At 40.0% G+C, this 12,438-nt stretch overlaps 1 protein-coding gene across 2 annotated transcripts in view; it reads left to right on the top strand.

Annotated features, from left to right (window-relative positions):
* The window catches only part of elk1 (ETS transcription factor ELK1), a 39,420-nt gene extending 29,117 nt beyond the window's left edge, over positions 1-10,303 (top strand). For both annotated transcript variants that reach the window (XM_022208773.2, XM_022208774.2), the window contains exon 11: positions 478-10,303. In XM_022208773.2, the coding sequence (XP_022064465.1) occupies positions 478-576 (99 nt within the window). In that variant the 3' untranslated portion in view covers positions 577-10,303. The remainder of the gene's footprint in view (positions 1-477) is intronic.
* The last annotated feature ends 2,135 nt before the right edge of the window (positions 10,304-12,438 follow it).

Consider the following 12,438-nt stretch of genomic DNA (forward strand, 5'->3'; position numbering starts at 1 on the left):
AATCTAAGAAGAACTAAGAAGATGAAAGAAAAAGAACTAAGAAGAACAAAGAACAGAAGAACTAAGAAAAAACTAAAGAAGAACTAAGAAGAAGAACTCAGAAGAGAAAAACTAAGAAGAGCTAAGAAAGAAGAACAAAGAACTAAGGAGAACAGAGCAGGAGAACTAGAACTGTTAGTGGTACTCCTTCTATACCTGCAGCCACTGAGAACGTTCTGTTGTCCACGGCTCATTTTAGAACCATGTTCATGCAGCTAGGCTGATTTTTGGCTGATTTTTGTTTTTTAGTCATTTTGGATCATTTTTAGTAACTTTGGTTAGTTTTAGTTTTGAGTCCTGTTTCTGAGAATGTCTGTTCCTAGCAGCAGCAGCACCGATGTTTGAAATGAAAACATGGAGGAGTAAAGTGTGAACATCACAGAAGAGAAATGAAAACATGACATCTTCACCTGTTTTTTCTGTGTTTTTTCCCTCCAGTTTCCGTCCAACGGCAGCAACCAGATCCACATCCCGGCCCTCAGCGTCGATGGACTCTCCACCCCGGTGGTTCTCTCTCCTGGACCCCAGAAACCCTGAGCTCTCTGCCCGCCTCACGCTGCTCCTCGCTGGGCTTCGGCCTCCATCCACGGCCCCCTGTCCTGGAGGAAGACTGGACTCTGGAACCGGGAGCCACCAGGGCTTACTGGTCCTACTGGGAGGGTTGGTGGTTTTACTGGGGCCTTCTACTGGTGGAACTCCTCAGGTCCAGGTGTCGTCTGGGCTTCGTCCTTCCTCCTCTCGGGTCACAGTTTGGTTTCTGTGGCGGTGAAGGTGTTCTCTGACTGACGTCGGCCTGGAAACTGTGAAAACTGTTTCTCCAGTTCGACTCAGAGGAACGCTGGGATGGATTTCAGTTTTTGTCGGAGAATGTGATGGTTTGGTTTTTAAACTCGTTGATGCTAACGAGGGTTTCTGAGACGCACATTTATCACTTCAGATTGCTGGATGTTTTTATTTATTTCCCTTTTCTAAACTTTAAGGCTTTATGCTTCGCTGTTATTGGCCGCTTTTTTAGGCCCCGCCTTTCTCCAGTTATGCATGGACTGAGCGTCGTCGTGAAGTGACCAATCACGGAGGAGGGACCGGAGCTCACCTGGAGGCTTTTTTCTCAGCCAAGTTGTTTCTCTCTAAATGTGACTGTTTGGATTTAAAGGTTCCTTCGGGTCTCATTCCTTCGGCTTTAAGGCACCGTGTTGTTGATCGATGATCATTCCAGGCCTGCGCTACACTTCAGTCCATCAGTGAATGTTTATTCTGTTCATGATCGCCTCGGATTCTTGGAGTCTTTGCAGAGATGTTGCCACGAGTCGGACGAGTTTCCAGATTTTTGCTCTTTTCTGTCTGGACCGGGATAAAAACATTATTTATCGTCCCGTGTTAGAATCCCATCCTGTCCTTGATCAGCTGGCTATCTTTACAGTTAATCGATGAATCATTTGGTGGTAAAAACCCGTCACACCGTTCTGGAGTCCAGAACAGGAAACATTTTAGTTTAACTTTCAGATTTACTTCAACGAGAAAAGGTTGTATTCAAAAGCAGTTCTCAACGTGACGACTAACCGTCTGAACGTCATCCACCAAACATCACAAAAACCAGCACGGTAACTGACAGTTACAGTAATCAGATTACTTCTAAGTTGACCAGTAGGGTCCAGGGGCCTCATTTATAAAACATTGCCTAGGATCCACACTAAAAGTTTGCGTACGCCGAAAATCTGAAATAGGTGTACGCCATAAAGTGTTCTGATTTATAAAACTGTGTGTAAGCACAGCTGCACGCAATTTCTTTATAATCACACACCGGCTGGAAGATTGCACAGGTGGATCCACCTCACATTCCGCCCACAACACACCCACATTTTACCATGAATGGTCAGTGCAAAGTAACTCATGAATGTATCTGTATATAAATAAGCTGCTGATCCACGGCATTTTACGCAGCGCCCCCTGCAGTCTGTTCACTGCTGTGCTTCAGGATGAATGAATCATGTGTTGACCCAGGCCATCCTGACACTAAATTTGTTATGATCATGTCTGATGTACAAATAATTTGTACACTGATTGAATGTACATTTTTTCGGTTCACAGACAAATTCATTTTCACTCGGAGCCCTTACAGCAACATGAGTGCAGTCAGTTACGCCGATTACATTTGGGAAACCGGACATCGCTGCAAATTGCCGTTTAATGTTGGCCTGTTCACCCACAGTGTAAGGAAACCTGATGTACTGACTGGTCATGTTTATAATGTCATCCAAACAGCTGGCATTATTGAGGGATGGTTGTGATATCCAGACCTAAAGGACATCATTTAACTGTATATCAGACCCAGATAGGATTTAGACAACAAATGTAACCTCATATATTCTTCATATAAAACACATACCTGTCGGCCACTTAACGCTGGAAGGAGCCAGAAACCCCCGAGTGGTCAGCTCCTGTGTCTGTACCGGGATGGTTTGGGTGGGGGGGTCTGTCTAAGACGGCCCAGTTCAGCACATCGATCCAAGAGTACTGCTCTAGGGAATCTGAATCTGCTTATTAGCCAGTCATCATCATGGGCCAGGAAATCCCTGTGATCCCTAAAATCTCTCTCCATTCTTAACATGATCTTCCAGCAATGCCAGCGCATCCATTGTGCCACATTACGCACGGCTGTCACCCGCTATTTATCCACTTGATCAGCGATTGGACTGATTGTCACAGACCTTTTCCAAATCAGTAATCAATCAGTGCCACTCACCGCTCTGTATCATTTGAAGATGGAAGTTTGATATATGAACTTAGTTCTGCAAATACAGTCGTAGGCCGAATGACGCACTATATGAACATCTACAACAATGAGGGTTTATGATTATCCGGCTCTACAAGTCTAATATGTGATAACAATAAAGGTTTGAGATCAATCTGGTTTCAATTCACCACTTCACCCTCCGGCACTGCCGTTCCCTCTGTGTCCAAAATGTGCTTAAGCAAGCATCAAAGTTGGCGCACCGGTGCACACATTCTCACGCCAAGTTTGTTTTTAGAAATCACAACCTTTGTGTAGAAAATGGCGTACGTAACTTTCTAGCCCTGTTTTGTGCGTACGCAAGCTTTATAAATGAGGCCCCTGGTCATGATGTCACATTAAAGTTCAGGCTCCACGGTAAGAACAGAATCAGTGAGATCTTTGAGGTTTAAGCTGGTCTACGTTCTCCACAAAGTTGTTCTGTTGGGTTCAGGTACTAGAAGTTGTTGTTCTTCAGATGTTCTCTTCTTCATCTGGTCGGTCTACTTTGGTTCATCCTCAGACATTCGGTGTGGTAGTCCCAACTCATTGATCTTCATCTGATCAAAGAATGTTCTCCATCATCCATCTTGTTCTTTAGTTTCATCTGGAGGTTTATCTCTGTGGACAAAGCTCAGAACCTGAGCAGACACCAGGTTTAGTTCTGGTCCTCCGTCCATAGAGGCTGATGTTCTGAAGGTTCCTTCACAGCTCTGATTAGTGGTGCTATGACTCCACAGCTGAGAATGTTCTCCTGTCCACAGCTCATTTTAGGACCATGTTCATGCAGTTAGGCTGATTTTGGATCATTTTTAGTAACTTTGGAACAAACTCTAGGTAGTTTTGGATATATTTTGAGTCATTCTTGATGTTTTGCTAGAGTTGGACAGATTTGGAGTCAGCTTTGATTCATTTTGGTCATTCTGTTCACTTTGTTCTTGTGTCTAAACTATTTGTGATCTTTCTCTTCCTCTGTTCAGTTCTTCTCCATGTGGAGCTCTGATGACATAGATAGACCCGGTCCAGAACCGAGAATGTTCTGCTCAGTTCAGATGAGTTTTGAGTCACCGAGTTTCTACTGTGGAGCCTTAATTTTCAGTTTAGCCTTTCCTAAGTGTTTTTGTTTGTCCGTTAGAGTAAATACTCAAACCTGAAAGTAATCAGATTACTGTACACTGGTAGCTCTCTGCTGTTGTCCTCTGGTCTGCATGCCAGCAGGTGTTGATGGGTTTGGTTCAGTTTGTGGTTTCTCTTTACGTTTACCTCCTGAGACGTTGTCGTGCTGAGAACCGGTTTTAACGGAATCACAACAGTCGTTCACCTTACAGATGTCTGACGGTAACCCGTGGCAACATCTGGAGCAGAAACCAACCAGCTGCAGACGTCGACGAGACGCTGATCCTTCTACAGAGACTGTTGTTGTTCTTCTTATTGTTGTTGTTGTTATCTCTGATGCTAGCTGTGGTTGCCACGGTAACCTGACCCCGACTGTTGCCGCCGACCTGCAGGTTGCCGTTTCCTGTCGCTGTCGTCGTTGTTGCTGCCAACGCTGTAAAAAAAATTGTGGGGTTTTTTCTACGCTTCTGTGTGTGTGATGCCTCGCTGCCGACACACACACACAGTAACACACACGCAGCAACACACACGCAGTAACACATACACACAGTAACACAGTAACACACACACAGCTGGACCTTCAGGAACCGACTGAAGCTGAAATTCAGGGTTTTATTCGTTAAATTAATCCGACTGAACACTTTAATTCTCCCTGAATTTTAAAGAAACCTGATGATGATGATGTCATCGGGTCCATCAGAACCGACTTGATGACATCACTCTGGTTCCAGCCCCGGTTCTGTTCCTGAGGGTTCAGGTCCTCAGCAGCTCCAAGCCATCGTGTTCGACTGTTCTCTCTCTTTACAGCATGATTCTATTTTTCTATCAGAGACCGCCTGTTTATATCGAGTAGAATTAAAAGAGCCTTAAGATTTCAGAGCAGACGGACAGACAGACACGTCTTCGTTGTTTTTAAAAGAAAAAAGTGGCACCATGAAGGTTAGAAATAAGCCATTTTATCGAGGCGAGGAGCCGAAGTTTCGTGGACGAAGGTTTTAGTCTTTGAGCCGATGTTTCTCTCACCAGCAGAACAGGAAGAATGTCTTTATAGCGATCAACGGCAGCATTGCATTCTGGGTAACAGGCCTTTTTAAACCCAACCGAAGAGTTTTGGGGGGATAAAATGCTGCGTCGGTTTGAACAACCGGAATCAAGTCACGACAGCCGACAGTCTAACGGAACTATCCTTTAACTTCACCGTGGTTCATTTTAAAGTCCTGCAGCTCTAAGAACCAGAACATCATGAAGGAGGAGAGAACTCAGAGACGTCTTTTGTCTCGAGGACTCAGTTAGACGAACCCCAGAATTTACATAAGTCACCTCAAAATTAGGTTAAAACAAATAAATCCCATCTAAAATCACAAAAATGCATCCAAACCAACTTAAAATGCATCCAAAGTGACTTCAGAATGGTTCAAAATTACTCAAAACTTCATTAAAACGCTAAGATTTTGTCAAGAAATTCCAAAGAAGTTTTTAAATGACATGAAATGTCTAAAGTGACAAAGAAAACCATCCAAACTGACTAATAGACGGAGAAAAAACTCAAGATGAGTTTAAAATGAAGTTTGTCCAAAATGACACTTAGTCGTTTAAAAGTTTGGTTTTAAATGAAAAAAAACAAGACAAAAAAGAAAAGAATGATGCTACGTACCAAAACATTCTATAATTACAGGAGGTCCTCAGTTTATGATGTCATTGACCTATGGCGTTTCATCATTATGTCTGTAGTGGTTACATGGAACTAGTTAATGAGCGTAGCGGATGAGTACGTCATCATGCGACACTATCAGACGGCTTTGTTTCCATTCTCAGGGTGTACACACCTTGGATTGTTCTACATTCATTAAATTTCTGCCATTCATTATGGCAACATATTCTGTTATCTTCTTGTAAAATGACTCATACTTGCATGAAAGTTGTTCATATTCCTGACTTTTATAAAGAACTGATCGAAATTGTGATGCACAGAACAGCTTTGTTTACATTTTCTCTGGAATTCCGACTTGCGTAGATCAGTACAAATGGAACTCTGATGTAAATCGAAGACCTCCTGCAGATAACTAGCTACACTATCGTTCAAAAGTTTGGGATCACTTAGAAATGTTCTTATTTTTGAAAGAAAAGCTTTTTTTTTTTCAATGAAGATAACAAATGAATTTAGCTAATGTTAGCTAATGCTGTTAAAAGGCTCATTGATGACTAGAAAACCCTTGTGCTGTTATGTTAGCACATGGATAAAAGTGGGAGTTTTCATGGAAAACATGAAATTGTCTGAATGACTCCAAACTTTTGAACGGTAGTGTATGTATACTACTAAATATTTTATTTGTTTCCATGCCATGAAAACACTGCCTGCAGTTCAACCGAAAACTGAGATTACAGGGGGTCCTTGACTTACATCTGAATTCTGTTCCTACGGCGCGACTTAACACAATTTGTGCCGTACGTCAGAACTCACAACTACCTATAGGCACTTTTCCATTGGCGTCTACTCGACTCGCTTCAGGTCATTTTCCATCACAATTGAGTACAACATCATCATGGGTGGAGCTGTCATAGCACAACGGCCTGGCCACGGAGTTAGCATTGATGGCTAACTAGCTAGCTAATTGTCTTCATGCAGGAAACGGCGACATTGCTTTCATAATATGCTTGTTTGTTAAAAGTGAGCTCGCCACCAAAGGGATAAGAAACGTAAAAGTTTCCTTCAGTCACAAGACACTCACCAGTTTTCGTGAAGGAGTTGTTGTCGTGTGTCGTCACTCCCTGTCCAATCACTGACCTGCACTCTGTCGACGTCACATTGTCGGCTCAGCTCGCTTGGAACCCCGGCTGAGTAGATACTAGGGCTGGCCCGAATAGTGGTTTCTGCCCTCCGAACATTCGGGCCCTATTAAAGACGAATATTCGTTCCGCCCCATAAGGGGGTGAATATTCGGATACCAAAATTAATATCCGGATACCGCCGTAGCGAACGAATATTCAGATATTCGGGATATTCGGGTCCAGCCCTAGTAGATACTAAACTAGTTCCTAGTAACCGCCATAGGAACAACTGTGCAGTTGTCGGTAGGTCTACTCTAGAACTTTCTACAGTTGGTACCAGGTACTACAGCCTAGTGGAAAACCTCATAAACCAAGTGGAGTCAGGGCAAGTTGAGCTGAGTAGGTGTTAGTGGAAAAGCACCATTTGTCAACTGGCCGAAGTTCGTGGGTGTTTCGCCCTGTTCCCAGTGTTTTATTCTGTCTAGTTTGACTTCCATGGAGACGTCTTTCCTTTTCTTCCAAGCATCAGAAGAGTCTGACTCTTGGGAGCCATAATGAAGGGCAAAAAGTTAGTGAATGTAGCACAATCCAAGGTGGCATATGTCAGGTGAAGTCTTCAGTGGAGTCTGGACTTCTCTAGATGAACACTCAGTCATCTCTCAAGTCAAAGCAAAGTCAGCATGAACAGAACACAGTCTGGACAAGGTCACCATGTGCTCCACATGTTGGTTATCAGTATTACAATGAAGAAGAACATTTAATCATCAAATACAATCGTTTTCACCACACCTACAACCAGAGAATGGAAACAAAGTCTTCCTCGTTTAGCGGCGTGTGACGGCGTGTTCATCCACTCCGCTCACCAACTAGTTCCCATGAAATTAGTCTTAACGTCGTGAACACCATAGGTCAGAACGATGGAACAGGACTTCGGTCATTTTAAGGGAGCCGTAACCTCAAAAGACCGTAAGTCCAGGACGTCGTAAATCGGGGAGCTGCTGCCTTTTGTTGCTTTTCTGCCACCTCTGATGATTTCAGCTTTAATCAGTCGTTGCTCCTCAGTTCTGCAGAGAAACTCAGACTTTTTAGGTTTTTATAGAATCTCGTTCGAACCAACGGTAAATTTTTGGTGAATTTTTAACTGACGTGGACAAAAATTCGCACTTTTAAAGCTGGGATTTGGATAAATTTCCCAACGGAAGAGTATCAGAGACGAGTACTTCAAGGACCGTAGGAAAGCGTAGAATCTGATCATCTTTTTCATTTTTTACGGTTTTATTATTTGTTATTTTAAAGTCTGTGTACATTTCAAACCAGCTGGCTGGTTTTGGCCTTCAGAGGGTTAAACTCAAATATTTTCACTTTCTTTTTTCATCCAAACAGATTTAAAAATGTCCAAAAAGCAAAATACTGCAGAGAATCTCAAAACTTTCCCTGTTGATCGCTGATGTCGAGATTTCTGAAACTTTATGTTCAAATATTCAAAAGAAAGAGTTAACAAGTTAAAAGTACAAACATATATGTTATATATTTATATAATCAGAAAATTTAAAAGCATTTTTATTTCTGACAATGTAGGAAAAAGTTCTAAAAATATTTTTTACAAAATCAAACACCCAGAAATGTATAAAATATCCTTTAAAAAATAGTCCAGTCTCTCAAAATATTAATGAAATGTTCTATAAATCAACAAATGCCTCTGATAGAAAATAAACTTTAAAAGAAGAGCAAAAGAGCAGCAAAGTAGATGAGAGTAGGAGCAAAAAAAGTTTACAAAAATCCCCCACAAATCAATAAAATGAAAATATTTTCAACTTTATTAGAAATAATAAAATTCCTATTAATGAAAAGCCCAAAAGATGCCTTTAAATAAATATTTAATAATAATGACATAAAAAATATTAACAAGAGTCATAAAATATTTTTTTAAATCCCTAAAAAAAATGTGAAAATGAAAGCAGCATGTTTTATAAATCAGATTTATGAACAAACTGTCAGAATATTTTTAACAAAGGAAAATGAGTTTAAATTCTGTCGTGACTTTTTCCTGTTTTTCTTTCATTTCTCTGCCGAGTCGATAGAGAAACGTTAAAATGTGACGCATGGAGTCGAGGTTGGAGCGCTGCAGATGTTCAGGTTTTACTGGAGGGTTTTGAAGTCTGAAAACGTTTAATTCAGTCTGGAGGACGTTTAGAGGCTTTTATTCTGAAAGATGTTTAGAGTCTTTTATTCTGGAGGATGTTTAGAGGCTTTTATTCTGAAAGATGTTTCGAGTCTTTCATTCTGGAGGATGTTTCGAGTCTTTTATTCTGAAGGATGTTTAGGGTCTTTTATTGTGAAGGATGTTTAGGGTCTTTTATTCTGACGGATGTTCAGAGTCTTTTATTCTGTCGTGTTGACGTGAAACGTGACGAGTTTTAACTATATTCTGAAATATCTGGAGCTTCCTGTCTGATCCACTCTGCTGTAGATTTGGTTAATTAGTCCTTTTCTTAATATCTCTGATCATTTATCCAATAGAAACTCCTCCTGTGTCCTGCAGCTGCTCTGATTGGCTGCAGGTTTGGCTCCACTTCACCTCCAGCCAATCAGAACTCGAGCTGAGGAATGAAAACAGAAATCTTTTCTGGTGGAAATCTGCTGAAAATGTGAATTGATTTCAGTTTTTCATAAATGTTCATCCTCTGGAGGCTGGAAAGACTTAAAGCTGCGGCGCTAATGACAGTTTGATTATTTTCTGGATCAATCGATTAATTATTTTGTCTCTAAAATGTCCAAAAAATGGTGAAAAATGACCTAAAATCCGACAAAAAAACTCTGAATTTCAAAATCGTGGACAAAAGTACTTGAAATTTGTCCAACTTTGTACAGTTTTATTTTAAAAATGAATCAAATGATTAATCGATTATCAGAATGTTCCGTCATTCAGTCAATAATCAATAAATCGATCTCTTCAGCTCTACTTGGAACAGTTCAACTGCAGTTTGGTCATTAAACATTTTTGTATTGATCAGCAGTCGATCGATTAATCAGTGAGCTTCAAACATTAACCGATCGAATGAATCGGCAAGCGTTTTGGTAATCGATCAATAGTTTTGGTCCTTTTTTAATGAGCTAAAAATGACCATATTTATATCAGAAATGTGACCTAATTAGCATATCAATCAATAGTTTTACTCCTTTTCTAATCAACTTTTCTGCTCCTTCACATTTGTTTCAGCTGATTTTACCAGAAATTGATTTAAAATTTGCAGCACGTTTGTCGTTAAACTACAGGAAACTCTCCCATGATGCTTTGCAGCAGGACGACATTAGACAGGAAGTGACATCAGACAGGAAGTGGAGGTTGGAGCTGGAATCTTCTCTGTACATAAACTATAACCTGAACATGAATCTATATCTTCTGTACCATGTGACCCGCCCGACCAATGGGCCGAGGCGTGTCCGTGACGTGTTGTTTCTGTGGCCTATTGTCGCTGTCAGATCCCGGCATGGCCCCGCCCCTCCTCGGCTGCGATTGGCCGGGGAGTTTATTGATATGAGGGGGTGGGGCCTGCATTTATTTTTGACATGTACTGGAAACATTAAAAGAAAACATATTTTTTATGATGTTTGTTTCTGATTGTATTATTATTTATTGCTCCGTGTCTGTTATTAAATCTAAAAACATAAATTACAGAGTTATTAACGGCATGATTAAATATAGTTTTGGAAGGAAAAGAAGTGATTTAAATATTTTAATGTCATTTATTTACAGTAAAATTGTTTTAAAAATTAACTCCACTACTGCTTATATTGTAAATGTAGCACTAATTAGCATATTACTACTTTGAAATGACGACTTATTTCTGAAATATCAGTATTTTTGCATATTCATTTAGGATGTTTACCATAATTAGCTTATTAGTTTGTATATCTGCCTAATTAGCATATATATTATTCAAGATATTTCCCCTAATTAGCATCAATACATATATACATATATATATGTGTGTGTGTGTGTGTGTGTGTGTAAATACACTATATTGCCAAAAGTATTCACTCACCTGCCTTGACTCGCATATAAACATCAGTGACATCCCATTCCTAATCCATAGGGTTCAATGTGACGTCGGTCCACCCTTTGCAGCTAGAACAGCTTCAACTCTTCTGGGAAGGCTGTCCACAAGGTTTAGGAGTGTGTTTATGGGAATTTCTGACCGTTCTTCCAGAAGCTCATTTGTGAGGTCACACACTGATGTTGGACCAGAAGGCCTGGCTCTCAGTCTCTGCTCTAATTCATCCCAAAGGTGTTCTATGGGGCTGAGGTCAGGACTCTGTGCAGGCCGGTCCAGTTCATCCACAGCAGACTCTGTCATCCATGTCTTTATGGACCTTGCTTGACCTGCTTGACCTTGCTTGATATATATATGTGTGTATGTGTACACACATATATATATGTATATATGTGTGTGTGTGTGTGTGTGTGTGTGTGTGTGTTCTTGTACTTGCTACATTGTGAGAACCATTTTCTGCATTTAACTATCAAAGTGAGGACATTTTTACAAAGTGAGGACATTTTGGCCGGTCCTCACTTTGAAACAACCATGTTTGAGGGTGAAGACTTGTTTTTAGAGAACAGGTATGAATTGAGGTTTGGTTAGGGTTAGGGTAAGGATTAGGGTTAGGCGATCAGTTGTGATGGTTAAGGTTAGGGTAAGGCTCTAGGAAATGCATTACGCCTATGGATGTCCTCACTAAGATAGAAGTACAAACATGTGTGTATGTGTGTGTGTATGTGTGTGTACACACACATATATATGTATGTGTGTGTGTGTGTGTGTACACACACATATATATGTATGTGTGTGTGTACACACACATATATATGTATGTGTGTGTGTACACACACATATATATGTATGTGTGTGTGTACACACACATATATATGTATGTGTGTGTACACACACACACACACACATACATATATATATATATATGTATGTGTGTGTACACACATATATATGTATGTGTGTACACACATACATATATATGTGTGTACACACACATACATATATATATATATATGTATGTGTGTACACACATACATATATATATATATGTATGTGTGTATGTACACACACATATATATATATGTGTGTACACACACATACATATATATATATATGTATGTGTGTACACACACATACATATGTATGTGTGTGTGTACACACATATATATATGTGTATGTGTGTACACACATACACATATATATATGTGTGTACACACACATATATATGTGTATGTGTGTACACACATACACATATATATGTGTGTGTACACACACATATATATGTGTATGTGTGTACACACACATACATATGTATGTGTGTGTACACACATACATATGTATGTGTGTACACACATACATATATATATATATGTATGTGTGTGTACACACATATATATATATGTGTGTGTACACACACATATATATGTATGTGTGTGTACACACACACATACATATATACGTGTGTGTACACACATACACATATATATGTGTGTGTACACACACACATACATATGTATGTGTGTGTACACACATACATATATATATATATATATATATGTATGTGTGTGTACATATATATATATGTGTGTGTGTGTGTGTATAGATAGATATATCAATGCTAATCATATTGATTAGCATCTATATTCTATATGCTAATCAATATGATTCGCATATTGATGTCAAATATTTCAC

The sequence above is a fragment of the Acanthochromis polyacanthus genome, chromosome 6 (assembly GCF_021347895.1).
Source record: "Acanthochromis polyacanthus isolate Apoly-LR-REF ecotype Palm Island chromosome 6, KAUST_Apoly_ChrSc, whole genome shotgun sequence".
Classification (NCBI taxonomy): domain Eukaryota; kingdom Metazoa; phylum Chordata; class Actinopteri; family Pomacentridae; genus Acanthochromis; species Acanthochromis polyacanthus.